Source organism: Miniopterus natalensis, chromosome 5 (assembly GCF_054644295.1).
Source record: "Miniopterus natalensis isolate mMinNat1 chromosome 5, mMinNat1.hap1, whole genome shotgun sequence".
In the NCBI taxonomy this organism is placed as follows: domain Eukaryota; kingdom Metazoa; phylum Chordata; class Mammalia; order Chiroptera; family Miniopteridae; genus Miniopterus; species Miniopterus natalensis.
Window position 1 is genome coordinate 58469094 of NC_142085.1, and position 19968 is coordinate 58489061.

Genomic DNA, 19968 nt, shown 5'->3' on the forward strand with positions numbered 1-19968 from the left:
AGGGGCTAAAATTTCTTCTAGTATCCTTATTTTTGTCTCTCCTGTTGTCCTTCAGTTTTCCTATAAAGTCCTTAAATTGAGGGCAAGCCTTGTAGTTCTTTAGTCTATAATCCTCTATTATTTTACAGGAGCACTGTTGATATGGTGGTAAACTGGGGAGTAGGGGGCTGGTGTGTGTGTGCGCGTGGCCTGGGACTTTTAGTAGGCCTGTATCCCAGGCTGGGGCCTTCACAAGTGCCTCTCAGCTTCCCCACCAATCAGTTTAGATGAGACAACAAGGCAAGACAACAAGAGGGAGCTGGAGTTGGGTATTTCCCTTTCCCCAAATTGGTTAGGCTCTAGTAGTTTCCCTGGTGGACAGGTAGAGAACAGAATGTTCTGAGCATATTTCAAAATAGTTACTATTCCTCTCCCTCATCTGGAAGCATGAGATGATTCTCCCCTTCCCCAAAATTTACTGTGAGAACCTGGTAAATCTTGCAGAGTAAAAACTCATGATAATATGGGAGTCCCCCTAAGACTGGGCCCCCAGGAGTTTTTAACTTTCAGGCTAATCCAGTCAGCTTCTAGCAGTTCATCAGTTACAGTTTAAGCTTTCCTACCAGTTTCCGGCTCCATCAGCCGCTGTTCCCAGTAAACTGTGATTCTCTGAATTCACCTGTTTCTCCAGTTTTGTGGGCATTGCTTTATTCTGTGACCTCAATCCTCTGATAGATCCAAGGAAAGATGTTGATTTTTATAGCGAGGACAATAGCAATGACTTCAATTTCTTTCATGCCTGAGAGGAAACCAGAACTCCTGTGTCCTTTTGATATATTCCCATCATTCTTTGAACACTTTCTTATTTTTGGAACCAATAAGATGTTTTAGGCTCATCTTGTACTTTCTCTACTCCAGCCACAGAATTAGCTATCTTTGAAGGAAGTCTTGGTTGCTTTTAGTCAAGAATGTTTTTTAAAAAGCAAGGTCTGGACACAAAGTGTGCTCACTGCTATGGAGGTGTCATTACTTTTAGACCCCCTAAGCACACAGAGCTAGGAAATTTATATAGTTATACACTTCCCTCCCCCTACATTTATCTCTCTTTCTATCCATCTATCCTTCTCTCTATATAATGAAAACTATGAGTTCATACAGCAACCTCCAATTCCAACCCAACACCCCAGAGACATTCTAGTTGTCCCCATGTCTATGTTTCTCTCTTGCCCAACAGTGAGAAATCTGGATCCCATTATCCTAAATATATTTACTCATTTACACAAGCTTAGAAAACATAAAAAGGAAGTTTTAGAATTACTCACTACCACTGAAAAAGACATTATCTGCTAAGTAAAATTTAGTATTTGTTTACTGTTCTTTTCTTTTCCATATTGTGAAATGTATAAATACTAATTGTACTTTGACTCGTTTTGACAAGTATGTGTATCTTTATCATAGAACATTTCCCATTTCCATTACCCCCCAAAATCCCTCTTGCCACTTTTCAGTTGATTCCATCTCCTCCAAGGCAATCACTGTTGTGATTTTTCATAATAGTTTTGTCTAGCACTTCATAAAAGTGAAATCACACTGTACTATTTTTTGTGTCTTAATTCTTTTGCCCATCACAGTGATTTTGATATTAATCCATGACATCACATGCATTGTAGTTCATTCCTTTTTATTGCTTCATAGTAACTCCTTGTACGGACATATCACAATTTGTTTACCCATTTTACATATGAGAGAAAAGATTCAGAGTACCTAGAGTCACAAAGTTAACAGAAGAATTCTAAGGACCTCAGAACCAGAAGCATTCTAAGCTCTTGATTCTTAGTTGGTGTTCTTTTCACTGTACCAAAGTACCACTTCAAAGAAGTTAAAAATCAAACAAAGAAACCCTCCAGGGATATAGTTTTTATAAAATAAAATTAATGACTTATAAGAAAGTACCTATTTATAATAATAAATTAAAAAAAAATAACCACTATGATACTCTCTAATGAATTTATAGGAAAGAAAAATATACAAAACTGAAAGGTCATTGAAAAACCTTTAAGAATATCTATACAATTAACATTGACATTTCTTCATTATCCATATTCCTTCTTAATCTTTGCTACTGCCAATGCCGATTCCAAATTTACTTGGTGTTTCTTAATAATATCTCCTAAACATTTACCCTATATTCTGTTTTAAATGAAAATAATTTATATATTCACCAATTTCTCCTGTTTAACCTCACAAAATGCCAAGAGGAGTACCTAATTCTAGCATTTCTAGACAATTTTCAGTCTTTTGAGTCCCTTCTCAAGTCTGCCAAGTCATCCATTTCTAAATCCCCTACTTAGAAAATCTTATCTCCTTAAAACATAAAAGAAAGTTCTTCTTCAACCCACAACCTTTAAGCTCGTTGTTAGACCACAACTAATTTAGTTATTCTGATCTAAGGGTAAGAATTTTTTTGAACGATCAAATACTATTACTTTCCTCCCATGATGAAAGTCTGTGGTGGCACCATTCAAGGTGACCCTAAGTCATTACCATGGATCAAAAAACCAAAAGTAGGGAAACACCACGAATGAGATGGCCATTTGGTTGGACTGTCTAACCACCTCTTCCATTGCCCAAAGCATATATAACCTGCCTCGTGGCCAAATCTAGACGAATTTCCTGAAGTTGAAGTAACTGGGAGAATGTGATGTCTTCCTCAGAGGCTATGAATGAATCTATGGGATTTATTATATTTGATGTAAGCCCCATTGTAAGGTTCCCCTCTAACAGGTTTCCAGAATTCTCAGGTAGTCCAAAACAATGTCCATCTCACAAGAACAAAGCAAAGTAAAAGTGTACTTGCTGAGCACCTAAAGAGGCTATATTAATTTGAAATGCTCCCATAATAACAGGGGTAGGAGTAATATAGCCTTTGTGTTATAATCCTAATTCTAACATGAGAACAGATTAACTTTAAATTGAAGCAATCTATCACATATATGATGACTCAAGAACTTAGTCTATAACACAAATGAGATATGAGACTAAATGATTTATCCTATTTCATTTACAAGTCACAATCCTTCGCTCGTAATTTATCTGAAATAAAATGCCAATTATTATTCTGAGTGAGGAAAAGTAAAACTTTAAGGTGATAAGAGCATTGAATAGAATTCAATAACAAAACTTTCCAACTGCCAGTAACTAGATCAAGGATAAGTGACAGTTTGATTACTAACAGCTATGGCAAAGACTGCTGTTTAGAATTTGGGTTACCTTTTGGTTTTGGGTTCTGAAAATTCCTGTGAACTTCTACTTTCACCAAAAACAAAACAAAATAAAATTTTTTTTATATAGTCCAGATAATGTGCCTAAGAAGCTAGCCACAGGCTTTCCCAATTCTAAGGCTAATGAAATTATTCACTTGAAAGAAAATAAAAAGCCAGGGAGGTAATGTCACCTGCTCACTGTTCCTTTCTGCCATTAGAAAAAATTTACAAAGCAGTTTAAGGTAAACTTCTCTCTTCTGCCAAAGAGAACATAATACTTTTCTTCCTACTTCTTCCCCAGAAATACAGTAGACAAGGTGAGGGAGATTTATGGAAGGCACTGATTAACTCAGAGAACTAACGTAGGTAGTCAGGCAACAGATCATCTCATCTTTTTCAAGAATTAACTAAATAAGATGTTAATGGGAAAAGAACGTAAGAAGCTCTTAGAGCATGGAAAGCTGTCTTGAAAGGAAGGAAAACTAGAAACTTTTAGTCCTAGGTAAAATGCCAATGAGAATGTACTTCTATCTGAAGAAAAATCTGTTAACAAGACTGAAGGTAAAAAGAAAATTAAAGGTATTAAATAAATTTAGAAATTAACATAGTCAAAATACCCTTACAGAGCTTGCAAAGAAAATCTCTTTCTAAAATACTTTCTGGCCTACTTGTTCTAAAGAAATTAGGGGAATATGCCAACAATTGACCATACATTTTTATTGAGCACTTAATATATAAAAGGCCTTGTATAGGTAACGTGAATTTTAAAATGAATTAGTCTTCTCTTACCTTTAAAGACCTGAAAATAAGGTTTGGGCACCAAGTTACATTATAAGACATATCAGAGATGGAAACAGAATGTTCAGGAAATCCAGAAAAAAGAAAAATTAATTAGAATGGGGGGTGTAGCAAAAAAGGCTTCATGGAAATAATACTTGTACTGGACTTTAAAGGATGAGTAGGAATTTAACAGGCATAGAGAGGAAAAGGAGACTGAAAAAGGTAGAGCAGGAAAAAAAATGGAGGGAACAATATAGGAAAGGTATAGGTGTTAGAAAAAGTTCAGGATATATTCAGGAAAATCCATATATGTAAGTGGGGCTAAAATATAGGGCTCATAGTAATGAGAAAAATGGGGAAAGGAAAGCCTAAAAAGAAGACTGGAGAGAGTCTGAGAAGTCCCTAAACATAACATATGAAGTTAATTTCTAACAGTGGGGATTCAATGATTTTGTGCCATAGAGACACACATAATCTAGGTTTTTACTATCAGATGAGTCTGTGTACGAGTTAAGTTTCACTTTAACAACTGTGCTATCTTGCAGCCATCAATCCACCAGCTCTCCTGTGAAATTTAGAATCAGAATACATGCTGAGGCTTTTTAAATGCTAAACTTTAAAGCAGATCCAGCTGTTCAACCATCAACATTATAGATAAATAGGGTGACCATATAACTTGTCAACCAAGTTAGGATTTTTGAGAATAAAGGGGGACACTATTAATAATTACATAAATTAGTATAATCCCAGACACACTGGGATAGTTACTTTAGTTATAAAAACCCCCTAAATCACAGAGACACTTTACTTTTTCTTACTTAGATTCTCTTCAGAGGGAAACTCCTACTGCTCCATAGACTCTAGCATTTGATATTAAGATTAGCAGCTATGATACTTTAAAGAGAGAGGTACATATTAAAAATAACAGATCTATTCTTGTTATAGTAGCAGAAACTTAAAAGGTAAATGACTTCATGCAAATATGTGTAAGACTTCTTTGCTTAACTAATAACCATGAACACACAGGAACTATATACTGATTACTAACCTCACAAGCACTTTTAGACTCAATGATATTTCCTGAGCTTTCGTGTTTTTTATATTTGAAAACAAGTTAATTTTCAAGTATACCTACCATCTCAAAGTATATTACTTTTTGTTTTAACATACTGTAGGGGGAAAAATCTTTTTTTATTGCTAAAATGACAAATAACACTTGATGGTTTGCAAAAGATTGTTATGTGGGTGGTTGCAACACTTGGCCTTTAGCATCTTGCCAAATACCACACCACATGTGTTCTGAATCACCAACAAACTCAGATGCCCTCATGTGAGATATTTCAAATCCAACCAGAATTAATTAAGAAAGAAAACAATCCTGTGGTCTTAATGAATGAAACCAAGAACTTTAAAATGTCAGGACTTTAGGAAAGTAACTTAATCTCTTTCTAAATATTAATTTTAGGCAAAGTCTAAGACCTAATTAAAGAAGGTCTTGACACTGCAAAAAGAACTCAAATTTTATATATAAAATCACCTTAAGCCAGGGGTTGACAAACTTTTTCCGTAATAGGACAAATATTACATTTTTAGGGTTTGTTGGCCATAAAGTCTTTGCTGCAACTACTCAAATCTTGAAGAAGCATGAAAACAACATTAGATAATATGTAAATAAATGGAAGGGGCTGTGATCTAATAAAACTTTAGTTACAAAAAGAGGTGATAGAACTGGACTTGGTTCTCAGTTTGCCAAACCCTTTTCTAGAGTATAAGTTCCTTTCTATCACTAGTGCTTTGGACAGTGTCTGGTACATAATATATGCTCTGTAAATGTTTATAGATGAATCATATTACTTAATAATCAAAGAGAGAGAAAAATATCTGAGCTGTCTTGGTATAAACATTGTGTTTACTATTATCTGAGACTTAAACTTCCTACTTAGAATTTATAGGTTGGTATTTCTTACATTAAAAACTTATTTAATTTTTTTAAATTAAAAATTACTTTAATTGTATTATTAATCAGTCATGTCACTATTGAACTCTGCTTACCCAAGATTAATATTAATTTTCTTACTACTTGGGGCCATTCACATAAATAGGTAATCTGATGATGTAGTATATGGACTAGAGCTGAAAGCCAAAGGCAAATGGAAAGAACACTGCAGAGGACACTGGTGTTCAGGAAATGGAATGGAAGAGAAGCCAGACCTGTCTGTACCATATGATAAAGATCTGAGAGATTTCTCTGCATTATAACAATAAATCTCCTTTTATTAGAGCTTCCTTGAAAGGGCTTCTGTTCTTTGCAACTAAATAATTCTTGACTAGAAAATGGATTAGGAAACATTCTGGAGAGGAGTTAATACTTGAGTTGAATCTTTAAAAAAGGAATAGACAAGAGCTTCCATTCCAGGTGGAGTAAATAGGGAACAGGTTTGCCTTCCCGCCTGAAACAACTAAAAAAACAACACACACACACAGAAAACAGAGAAATATATGAAACAACGGTTTTCAGACATTGGATAATGGCTGGTATAGGAGAATAATCCCCAAGAGAAGGGAAACAAAGTGAGCCTCCCTCCAACAGCTCTTAGTTTTCAGGGAGTAGAGGGAGAAGGAACCCAGGTGGACCCAGGTAGGACCGTCATCTCCCTGAGTTGAGGAAACTGGGAGGTCAAACTTACTAGAATTTGTCTAGTAGAGTACCAGAGAGGAGAGAGTTGCAGAGAGAGTGGAATAAATCTGCAGAGAATCCCCCTCTCAAGTCTTTATTGAGTAATATCAGCACATGCTTGTGAAGAATCTACTGGAAGCAGAAAGAGACTCAATTAGAAGGGACAGAGGGAACAATCCCAGGGGCTCAAACAGTGGCCAGAATAATTTGCGTTTCATTCAGAAAAAAATCTCACTACACAGGACATCAGGTAAAATAATCATAAGGTTACTGCCTCAGTAGTAAAGAAAAATGAGCCCTAAATAAAGTTTGCTCTGGTCCCACCTAACCACGCATTGAAAGTGTCAAACTATTTCCAAAAATAAGCATTAAAAGTGTGAAACTACTCCCAGAATAAAACTCAGGAATACTTCTAGAAACAATGGAAACAGAATGGATTTAAAAGTTCATAGTCTACATGTAAGGGTTTTTCATCTCTTTAAATTATATATAAAGAAATAACTCCATTCCTTCATAAATATTTACCAAAGCCTTACAATGCATCAAAGAACTCTGATAAAAGAATACTATGCATTATCACTTCTGTGTGTGTGTGTGTGTGTACATGTATGTGTAGAATCAAGGTTGCAATTGTATTTAACTAATTTAGTCTTCCTTTTTATCAGAGGAAAAACAATTTCCTGTTCTGGTTCTACAATTGCAAAAGTAGAGGCAAAAAGTGTCATAGTTGTCAACAGAAACTTGACCCTCTGTTCTTGAGTGTGTGCTGGGGCTTTAGTGGAAATTTAACACTAAACAAGAAACTGCCCACGATCAGGTTTACTTGGATTTTTTAAAAGAATCTGTACATACTGGGGTTTTCTGCCAAAAAAACAAATGCTGCATGCATTTGGCCCCTTGTCCTTTTATGTGGCTATTCTCCAATATCAACCTGGAGATGTTCCCATTTCAAAATCTACCAGCTACTGAAACATGGGTCAAACAAAACTTTTCCTCTCTGTGAAAAAGTATAATGTATCATGACAAGGAATCTTACCAGATAAAGCGGAGAGCACATAAAAGTGCTTATAATAAACCAGTTCCCCCAAAACAACTTTTTTAAAGATACTAATACCCATTCTACAATAATAAGCTTCAGATTTCAAATGTAAAAAAAATTATTAAACTTTTAGACACTTGAATCCGACATATCCAAATATTCTTTATTTTATAAATCTGACATATCTCAATGGATGTAAGTGAAAAAAATTAGAAGCATATTTTACTTTCCTTTTTTAAAAATGTTTTTATTGATTTTAGAGAGAGAGGAAGGAAGAGGGATAGAGAGATAGAAACATCAATGACTGAGAAACATTGATCGGCTGCCTCCTGCACACCTCCTACTGGGTATTGAGCCCGAAACCCGGGCAGGTGCCCTGAACAGGAAATTGAACTGGTAACCTGGTTCATGGGTCAACACTCAACCACTTAGCCACACCAGCTGGGCTTGCTTTCCTTTTGAGATAATATTCCTTTTTATTCATCTACCATGTAATTTAAAAAACAAACTAAATCTCATTTATCACTTTTGGTCATTCAAGGCATCTATATATACTCAAAATTTTTTCCACACTTTGATGTTTTCACATTCTAAGTTTGTTTTAATTATATTGTTTTATTAATTTTTCATGGTCTTAAATTTTCTATATGTAAAAAAATCTCATCTAAAAGGTATGCCATTTATACTTCCAAACCACTTTCTCAACTAATAGACTATAAAAAACCAAAACATGTTGATTTCTTACTTGTATTGTACCTCATGTTTATTTAATTCTACATAGTCCTGTGAGAATAAAATAAACATATCTGGGTCTAGCTATCCGATAATAGGTAATATTATTTATTTTTAAATATATCTTTATTGATTTCAGAGAGAGGAAAGGAGAGGGAGAGAGAGAGACAGAAACATCAATGATGAGTCATTGATCGAGCCCACAACCCAGGCATGTGCCCTGACCAGGAACCAAACCTCAATCACCTGGATCCCAGGTTGACGCTCAACCGCTGAGCCATGCCCGGCCGGGCAGTAATATTATTTTTATTACAAATTAAGTATTTATTATTATAACAAGCATAATTCAGCATGGAAATCTAATGACTTTCAAGTGATTAACATATAGAAAAATAAAAGAACATTCTGACATATAACTCTAAAAAACATACCTTACTTAGTTCGTAAGTCATTAGAATTATTACATTATATTCTATCGTTATAACAGTCATATCCTGGGCCATATCTAGTGGTCCCAAAATTGAGTCAATCCATTTTTAGTTGGAACAAAACTTACTATGATCTTGTTTTACTAATAATTTGAAAGATCTCTAGTTGCCAAAAAGTATATGCGTCTAACATTAAAGCTTAACCCTCTGAAATATCAATGTTTAAGTAATAACAACAATAACCCTTGTCATCAAGGAAATCTCCTTAAAAGATAAATCTCATATCAGGAAAAAAAGAGTAGAATAAAAAGAAAAAACCCAGAACAAATCATACGAGGGCTATATCTTTTTTTTGGTTTTGTTTTGTTTTTTAATCCTCACCTGAGGATATTTTTTCCATTGCTTTTCAGAGAGAGTGGAACGGGGGGAGGGGAGAGAGAGAAACATTGACTGGTTGCCTCCTGCACATTCCCCAACTGGGGCAGGGATTGAACCTGCAACAGACGTACGTGCCCTTGGCCAGAAGCGAACCTGGGACCCTTCAGTCCACAGGCCGACGATCTAACCACTGAGCCAAACCAGCTAGGGTGAGACAGTATCTTTTAAAATATTTATATTTGTATTGATTTTTAGAGAGAGAGGAAGGCCAGGGCTGCCTCCTGCACACCCCCTACTGGGGATCGAGCCTGTAACCCGGGCAAGTACCCTGACCGGGTTTCGAACCAGCAACCTTTCAGCGCACAGGCTGACTTCCAACCACCTGAACCACTGGTGAGGGTGAGACAGTATCTTATGGTCTAACATACATTTACTTGAAGTCACTTAAGGAGAAGTAAGAGAAAACAGGTCAAAAGAAATACATGAAAAAATGGCTGAGAAATTTTCACATTAAATAAAAGATATCAAACCAAAGAACCAAGATGTCCAGAGATGATTAAACAAAAGAAAATAGACACATCATATTCAAAGCTAAAGACATGTCATATTAAGACACACCATATCCAAAGACAGAGAAATATTTTAATGATAGCCAAAAGGAAAAAAAAGAAACAACACTTTACATACAGAAAAATAAAAAATAAGAATTACAGCAAAACTATGTAAGCAAGATAACAGAATGACATCTTTTAAGTGCTGAAAGAAAAAAAAGACAATCCACAATTCTATACTCAGCAAAAATATTTCATAAAAATAAAGAAAAAAAAGGGTTGCAGAAAAACAAATAGGAGATAATTCATTACCACCAGACTTGCCCTAAAATAAATGTTAAAGGAAGTTCTTCAGACAGATGGAATATGATACCAGACAGAAAACTGTATCCATACAAAGAAATCAACACACTAAAAATGACATAAATGAAATATATAACTTTATTTTTTATTTGTAATTGCTCTAAAAGATATGTGTCTAAAGTAAAAATAGTAGCAAATTATTTATATGTTGATAGCACATGCAAAAGTAAAATGAATGAAAACAAAAGCACGAGATGAGCAGGAAGAATTGGGAGTACACAGTTGTAAAGTATTTGCAGCTATGTGCTATTATATGACGAAAGACTGTGATTAGTTACAAACATATATTGCAAACCTCAGGGCTGCCACTAAAATGATTTCAAAAAGAGGTATAAATAAGTAAGCAAATAGTGAAGAGAAATGGAATAATAAAAAAAATACTCAAGTAATCCAAAAGAGGACAAAAGAGCAAAGGATAGAACAGAAAACAGCACAGTGATAGCTTTTAGTCCAACCATATTACTAATTACATTAAATGCAAACAATCTAAACACACCAATTAAAAGACAGAGATTGTCAGACTAGATAAACAAGTAAACCCAATTATATTATTCTGTCTACAACAAACCCATTTTAAATGCAAAAACATAAATGGGTCGAAAGTAAAAGTATGAAAAGATATGTCCGAAGACAATTCTCCATCGGCCTCTGTTGAGGCAGCTGTCTTTGAAACTACTACTCAGTACTTGGCCTGCAACCATCTCTCCAGTTCCTCCTTATTAATAGATAATAAAGTGGAGATCCAGGAATCTCATGTCTATTACCAGCATCTATTAAATTTTTGGCAAGTTAACTTGTTAGCTTGTAAGAAGGTAAAATCTCAGATCCTGCACAATTCTTGACATGATATAACATGTAAACACTAATCAAAAGAAAGCTGGAGTGGCTATATTAGTAACACACAAGGAAGACTTCAGAACAAGGAATAATACCAGGGATAAAGAGGCCATTTCATCAAGAAGACATAATAATCCCAAGTAGGTATGGATCTAACAAAACTTCAAAATACATGAAGCAAAAAATGACAGAACTGAGAGACATAGACAAATGCACAAGTTGGAGACTTCAACACTCCCTTCAATATTTGATAGAACAAGCAGATGATAAACTTGGAAAAATTCAACGTTACTAGTGAGAAAAATTGTGCAAACTCACAATATACCATTTACACCTACAAGAATTAAAGACTTAAGAAGTCTGATAATTCTAAATGCTGATATCAGAAGCCCTCATACACTGCTGGTGGGAGTATAGCTTGGTAGAACCAGTATGGAAAATAACTTGGCTTTCCTAATAAAGCAGAGATGTGCACACCCTAATTAGCAATTCCACCCACAGTATAACCATGATAAGTTTGTATATACATGCACTAGCAGACATGTACAACAGTTTTCATAACAGCATTGTTTGTTATTGGGGATAAAAACAAGAAACAACACAAATGTCCATAACAGCAGAATGAATAAATAAAATTGTGGTATAGCCATATAATGCAATACTATATAGCAGTGAAAATAAATGAATTACAGCTTTTTATTCAACATAGATGACTTCCAAAAACACAATGTAAGTGGAAAGAATATCATTCCATGAACCAAAGACAGATTAAATTTTTTTAAAAAGGTGTATAAAAGACGCAAACAAATTACAATCTGTCATACTTTCTTTAGGAAGTCATCTATTATAAGATTCCCCATCAGTATAATATCAGCTTTTCAGGAGGGAAAATTACTATATTAAATGTGCACACTGAAATGTATGACAGCCTCAGAAATGTTAAAATTTTTAAAAAGGATTAATCAAGGAAACAATAGTATGTCAACAATTTGATATCAATAAGTAGAAAACATTTTTTAATTGTCAAAGGAACATTTATAAAAATACTGATGATATAACAGACCTTAAAGAACACCTCAATAGTTTTGAAAATTTAAAAACTATGTAAAAATATGGCAAAAACTGGCTTTCGACCATTCCCTACTATAAATCAATTAAAGATTCCTGTTTGGTTTTGCTTTTTTGATGCTGGGTAAAATTACATATAAAGGGTTTGCCAACTTTAAAGACTTTTGGAAAAAAATTAAGTAACTCAAAACATGCTAATCTGTCTAGCCGTCCAGTTTCCTAATCTCCTTTTACATAGAGGTCAAAGGAAGAACTCAAAGTATTTCATAATGTCAGATGCGGCACCCATCACAGATGCCTCTGCTACCCTCTCTTCCTAGCTCCTTCCAATCTTATCTAAAATGCAAGGCATTATTTAGGTAGTAGTTAACATTAGTGCTTTCTCAAAAACCTCACAGTCTCTTTCTCCATCTATTCCCTATGGGGCCCACTGGGTAAAGGCTAGCCTAATCTACCCACCCTAATATAGCTACAGAGTAAAGGTTGACTGAATAGGCTGAAGGTTATATATAAATTAGAGCACTGTTTGAACCACTACCACTATATGTGTTGTAAAACTCAAAGCAACATTAACAGTTTATTCTATGTGGCAAAGTATTTTCTACCTGTGTTGCACAGTCTAATCATCTAAAAAGCTCTCCAAAGGATGATCCTTAGGCTGTAAAAAAGAGTAGCCCTGGTCAGTGTGGCTTAATTGGTTGAGCGATGCCCCTTGCAGCAAAAGGTTGCTGGTCCATCCCTGGTGGGGGCATGCAGGAGGCAGCCTGTTGATGTTTCTCTTTCTCTCTCTCTCTGAAAAATCAAATAAAAAAATCTTGCTTTATTTTTTAAAGGAGTGGTCTCATGATAGAACCAAACCTAGAAGAGAAAAAAGTAAATCAAAGATAGGATCTTTTGAAATTGTTCATTTTAAGTCAGAGTTTTAAAAGGTTAGTTCTTTAAAGACGTGATAAAGTCAGAATCTTTTTCTTCCATTTCCATGCCTAATATGTAAATGTAACTTCAGCTAAACTTGATCCAATAGCCTCATTTAAGATATAAAAGCTCTTTATAAAATGAAAAAAAAGTTGTTTAAATAAAATGTATTTACCATAAGAATAAACAAAATGGGAAAAATATTTGCAACTCAATTCAGACAGAGAGATCAATTTTTCTAATATATGACGAGTTCCATGGAATTAAAAAACAAAAGACCAACTGGCAACAGGTAAATGGGTGAAAGATACAATGTAGTACACTGAAAAGGAAATACAAATGGCGTTCAAGCATATGGAAAGACACTCTCATAATAAAAGAAATGCACATTAACTACACTGAGATCTATGTTTTTATCTATTAAATTGGCAAAGATCAAAACATTTGAGAACATAATCTTGGTGAAGACAAAAAAAGTCTCAAATTGCTGGTGGGAGTACAGACTGAAACAACCTTGTATTAATTACAGTTTTTCTCATTGATAAAATCCTTGTAAGATGTTTTAAAAAGGCATTACACAACAGATATTGAGCCTAGTATGGGCTGTTGGTCATTTAAAAGAAACAACCTTTATAACTGTCTACTCTTACAGAATTGTTTATATAATAAAGCAGATAGGTAGACAAGTTTAAGAAACTTGCATAATGAACACAGCAGTCCTGCTCCATCAGCTGCTCACATTATGATACCTTATTGTGAATTTACTGGATGTTCAATAGATGTATGTTGAGTGAATGGGACCAGGAATGATGCTAAGGGAGGATGAGAATGAAATAAAACAAGAACAACAAATTAACTAAATTTACCTGAATTGTTGAATAAATTGCTTACAGGGTACTGCCACACTGGCAAATGTTTCCTGAAAAATGAGTCAGCCAGCAACAGCACTACAGTAGATTGTTGTAGAGATTGCCTCCTAACGAGTCACACACTCTTAGGAAGCCTCCCCCACACTGGGTTTAGCCATGTGATTTGCTTTGGCTCAAGGCACAACAAAAAATATACGGGGCTTGCCTTCACTTGCTGCTCCTGTAAACCCTACTACTGCCTCCAGATGAAGGAGAGCACATACTAGAGACACATTGCCCTCACCACCCCAGCCAACAGTCAGCACCAACATCCAGATCTATGAGTAAAGCCATCCTAGACCAATTAGCTTCCGACTGACCTATCAGTTAATTTGCAGCCACATAAGCCAGCCCAGCCAGAAGCAGAAAAAGAACTTAACTGAGCCCAGCCCAGAATTATGGGCTAAAAAATGGCTACTGTCTTACACCACTAAATATTGGGGAGGTTTGTTATGCAAAAACTGATAGAAGTGGGGAGGGGAAAAGGATTTATGGTCAAGGAAAATTTTTGCTTTACCTGTTTCAGTTTTTTAAATTTCACAAGTTATATACTATTGTCTAATTAAATTAAGCTTATAAAAATATTTTATACCACACTGACATTAAAGTCCTACCATCACCTTATAAAGACACATACATAAAACAAAATAATTCAGTCCAAATGGGAACATGATTTTGAGAGGAAACATTAACATTACTCAGAAAAAAAATGGATCAGTACAGAGTAACATATTTTGCTTCTCCACTTCTGTTCGGGCAGGTAACAACCATTTAATACATGTTTCCTCATTTTAATCCGCACAAGCTATGAAACAAACATATGCTGAATAACTTCAGGCAAAAGTTAATTGGCCTATCCATGCCCCATTTCCTCAATTGTAAAACGGGGTAACAGTACCTATTTTATAGTTGTTGTGAAGATTAAATCACTTAGAACAGGGCACACAGGAAAGGCTCAATAAATGGTTATCACTTCTGTTAGTAAAATTATGTAAAATTAAGGTCTTTTGACTAAGCTGGCTTCTATTTTAAAATCACTAAGCATCAACCAAGGAGTGATCATCAAAATTAACTTGAAAATCTTTCTAATGGCTTCATGAAAAGACAATGTTACTTAAAAACAAAACAAAATAAAACCTGGAACTATATGTAGAAAAAATATGGTGAAGAGAATTAAAACTCCACGCAATAATGAATTCATTTGGTCCACATTCCACAATCCTAAGTAGGTTTAAAAAAAAAACAGGTTTCAATTTTTGTGTGTGTTACCATTTCACAAAAGGCAAAAACAAGAAGAGAGCAATAAATCCTACTGGTCACCTTTACTGTGACCTCTGGCACACACGCTTTCAACATGTTCAACCATCATGTAAAAAAAGCATTACTGATGGCTCTGGAAAAGAAGGCTTTTTCACAAGAGATTACACTTAGCCTAATTTGCAGCATTGGAAAATTGCTGTTACTCCTTGATCAATGGCTTAACACTGCCCTTATTCAAGGTAAGATCAGGCCTGGACACGTGTACGTGTGCGTGTGTGTGTGCGTGTGTGTGTATAATCAATAGATTAAAAAAAAAATCAAGTCTGGGTGGGGTATTTATAAAAAAACCATCAATTTTTTAAAAAATGTTTTAAGGAGGTAATTACATAGCCTCTGGACATGGACATGTGAGTCAGCATCAACTGTAAAAAGCCTTACGCAACAATGTGCAGGTATCTGAGTTTGTCCTATTGTGAGGAATGAATAAATGCTACAAAAATTTCATTTTTCATTTCAATTCAAGTCAAACTTTTTTTTTTAAGTATCTATATTTTTTTCTTTTTTAAAAGTTTGTTATTGAATTTATCAGGGTGACATTGGTTAATAAAATTTTATAGGTTTCAAGTGTACAATTCTATAAAACATCATCTGTATATTGTACTGTGTGTTTAAGTCGAACATTTTAAAGAGTGCTTACTAAATACAGAAGTAATGTGGCTAATTCTGGGATTCGGGCATTAGAAGGGTAAATATATATATGTCAGACATTTTCTGGTAACTGTATTTAATCATAATAATCCAAAGAGGTAGACATTATTAACTCATTTTACAGAGGAGGAAATTAAGATTCACAGAAGTAAAATAACTTTCCCTGTGTCTCTCAGCAGTAGGCAGCAGTATGGAGAGGACTGGGGGGTGCCTGGAGGCACCAGAGGGTAGTGCCATGTGACATATTCCTACAAACACAACACCCAGTGTAGTAAGTCCTTTATCAGTGATGTGAAAAGGGGGCTAGGACTCCAGGAAACTAAAGAGATAATCTTTTAGGAATGGGCAAAGGAGTCACAGAAGGCTTTAAAGAGGTTGACATTTGAGTTGTCACTTTAAGGATGAGTAGGATTTATCAATTTAAATGCCAAGGCTCACCCCCACCCCCCTCATCCCCAATATATTAACCAAAATAAATTACTTACTTGAAATTGAGAAAAACAATTTTGAGAGAAATCTTCCTCAGATATATTACTCCATAGTTTTAAAACAATTAATATGATGACAGTTTAATTTTTAGGTTGCTTTTATGTGGCTTGTCTTGGTTTTTATTCTGAAATGAAATTTAGATTAGTCATTTTCTTGTTCTGAGAAACTAGGAGTATGCCAACATGTTTTAACTTCACATTTTTTCACATATCAACATGTATTCTTACAAAGTCTTTCATTTCATCATCTCAAACAAAACCTAATTTAATATATAAATTACTTTGAAGTGTAAATATATATACAAAATAAGATGTTTCTTTTAATTCTTGTTATACTTCCTTGGTAAATGTAATAAATGGAAGAAAAATAGAAAACTCTCATTATGCTGTTATATATTACACAAGCATTTTTGAGGTAACACGCTTCCTTTTGTTTTTTTAAATTATTTATATAGTAAATGCTCTCTCAACCCAAAGAAAATTTAAAAACTGCCCCCAAGGACACTGATCCCAATTCTTAGTACTTCCCACAACTATCATCTAAAAAGAAAATAGATTTGGACAAAAATAAAACCCTAAATTTTCCAATGACAATTACAACTCTTTTTTCTCAGAATTTACTTTACTAGGCATATATTCAATTTCTGCTGCAGAAAACAGTCCAGTTTGCCAGTGCTAATTAAGCAACAAAATATTTTTCCTTTTAAAAAAGGAAATATTAAAAAATCTAAAGAGAACTGGAAGAAACAGTGCATCTGGAAAACTTAAAAGGAATGACCCTCCCCGAACCAAAACAAAATACCACCCACACACCAAAAGGTTAAATAGACTGTCCTAAGAGGATTTTACTTTACAAATTAATTTTTTTCTCAAAAATGCATCCATTTTATGTTTGGACAGTGGAATTTTTTTTTAATTGTCTAAGACAACTAGTCCTGCCTTATCTGTATCTTACCTAGAAACTATAAATTAACAGAATCTTACCCAAAGTTTACTGTACCTTAACTCCCATTATTTCCTCTCCTATTAGTATCCCTGTGGTGTTAAAATGGAAGGCAGGTACAAAAGTGACAATATAACCACACCATATTCCATATTTTAATAAGTTTCTAAGTATTTCTTTTAAATGCCTATGGCTAATGGCAACATTCTTTGAAGACTATTTTATACCAACCAACCTACTTAAACCCAAATTATTTCCCACTCATATTTTAATTGAACAAATTTTAATCCAATCAAAAGCAAAATGAGAGAAATTTTAATATTAGCACCAGAGGAACTTGAAAGGTCTCCTGATAGAAATGCCCTTTTTCTTTGGAAAAACTTATACATACAATTCTAGTATCAATTTTTATGTATCTTTCCTAAATTCCTCTTGCTATCATCTAACCTTTATTATTATTATTTTTTAAAGGCAATAGCTACAATCATCATAACACAAATCCTACTATAATCTAAGCTCTATTGGACATAGTGGGCCCTCAAATATTTCTAAGCTGTGTACATGCAGTTCTTTTAATAGTTTCTCTAAAGTCCTGTATGTTCATCTTTCAACTATCAATGCCTTCCTCCAATTATTCCTCAGGCTTGGGGGGGCCAGTGTGAGGCAGTGAAAGCTGAAAGCTAAGATCCTCAGTTTTCAGACCCAGCCCCCTACCAACCAACTGCATAGGACACTGGACAAATCCCTGAGCTTACCTATCTACATTTTTATTTTCTTTGTATAAAACAAAAGGATTTGACCAGAACAGTGTTTCCCAACCTTTTTCACGTTGTAAATAATATTTGTTCAGCACACTGGCCAACAGGAGGGCATGTGGAGGCATCAACATAGTGCTTGATGAAAAAAAAGTTATTACATTTTTTTATATAATTATAGAAAAAAGTTTAAATGAAGTTTGTAATAATATGAATCAATTTCAAATCCAACCTTTTCCACATCAGGAACAATATTTCAAAATAACAATGATGATTCATTTTTGCAGAACACACATGCATTATTAGGCAGTCACCGTGCAGCAAGCTAAATGGCATATCAGACATACATCACTAGGAGGATCCAATACATGCAATTACAGAGATCAGGCCAAGAGCTGGGCATCCCTGGACAACATCCCTGATACCCTGTCCTCTCATCTCAGTGGGCTGCACCTTGCACTGGGTGACATACTCCTCAGGCACTCGGAATACAAACACTGATAGCAGCTCCAGGGGTGACCCCTTCTCCACAAGCAGCAGCTACACACTCTGTGGCTGGCTGAAGTAGATTCCAAAAAGTAAAGTACCTCCTTTAATGCACTTAAAATATTAAAAGGAGCAGAAACTGCTAATTGCTTATCATTGCTATCTGCTTACAAGAACCCCCCGGCCTTCCTTCAGAGCCCACTCCACTAGAGCCACCCTCCCAGTAAACCACGTAACATCAACTGGAACCTTTATTATTATTTTTTTAAAGGCAATAGCTACAATCATCATAACACAAATCTTACTATAATCTAATTAGAGGTCTAATTAGAAGAACTCTAGCAAAACCTAAAACTAAACAGTACTGCAGTAATCATTTGACAACTTTTTACAACTACGTGTGAACAGTTGTCAAATGATTTTAATTTTGTTCTTCCTTACCAATTCCTGCAAGCACAACATAACTTAAAAAGTTAACTTTGAATAGGTATTACATGCACATGGTAAAAATTATTCAAAAATTACCAAACAGTATACTGAAAAAATTTAGTCTCCCACCTTTGTCCTCTAGGCCACCAGTTCCCCTCAATATATATATATTATATATATTATATATATATATAATATATATTGATATTTACACACATGTATTGTATACATATACATATATGTATATATTTTAAAACCACACAAATGGCAGGGTGCTACATATAGAGTCTTGCATCTTGCTTTTTTCCCCTCTTAATATATCTTAGACATGGTATCATAGCAGTAAACATAGTGTTGCCTCATTATTTTGAAGAAATACGGCCTAGTATTACACTGAATAGATATACCAGCATTTACTTACCCACTCCCCTACTGATTTATGTTTAGGTTGTTTCCAATCTTTTGTAATGACAAATAATTGCTGCAACAAATAGTATGTTCATTTGCCACATATATAAAATATTTTAGAAAATAAAATTCTTGAATAAAATTAGTAGTTCAAAATATATGTGTATTTTTAATTTTGAAAATGATTTCCAAATTGCTTTCCACAAAAATGAAATACTTCATATTCCCACCAGCAATGTATGAGAATGCCCCCTCCTCCCTTCCTCTCACCCTCCCCAAGTTATACTATGTAACCAATCTTTCCTAATTTGATAGGTAATAAAAGGTATGTTTTAGCTTTAATTTACATCTTCATTTGCTGACTGGCTATTTGGAGCCAGAACTCTCCCATGCAGCCAGCTGCTTTGGTCAGCAAGGTGTTTAAAATTACTTAAATTAATGTTAAGTGCAGACATGAGTTATCTTGTGACTGGTCACCAACACTGGGATACAGAAACGTGTATACTAGTGAACAGCAAAGGGTTAAGAGGAAATTAGTTCTTTGTCAAAAGTGTACAAATAAGATTTACTAAT

General features: G+C 34.6%; 1 protein-coding gene across 5 annotated transcripts in view; it reads right to left on the bottom strand.

Annotated features, from left to right (window-relative positions):
• Positions 1–19968, bottom strand: part of REV3L (REV3 like, DNA directed polymerase zeta catalytic subunit) — a 127180-nt gene that overhangs the window by 101143 nt on the left and 6069 nt on the right. The window contains exon 2 of one of the 5 annotated variants that reach the window (XM_087817556.1): positions 16372–16499. The exons of 3 other annotated variants lie outside the window; for them this stretch is intronic. Coding sequence is in view for 1 of the 2 variants with exons in the window: in XM_016217485.2 (XP_016072971.2) it covers positions 12701–12722 (22 nt within the window). In the remaining variant the exon portion in view is untranslated. Of the gene's footprint in view, positions 1–12700; positions 13739–16371; positions 16500–19968 lie in introns of those variants that run through there. One more of the 5 variants, XM_016217485.2, reaches the window with a different exon arrangement.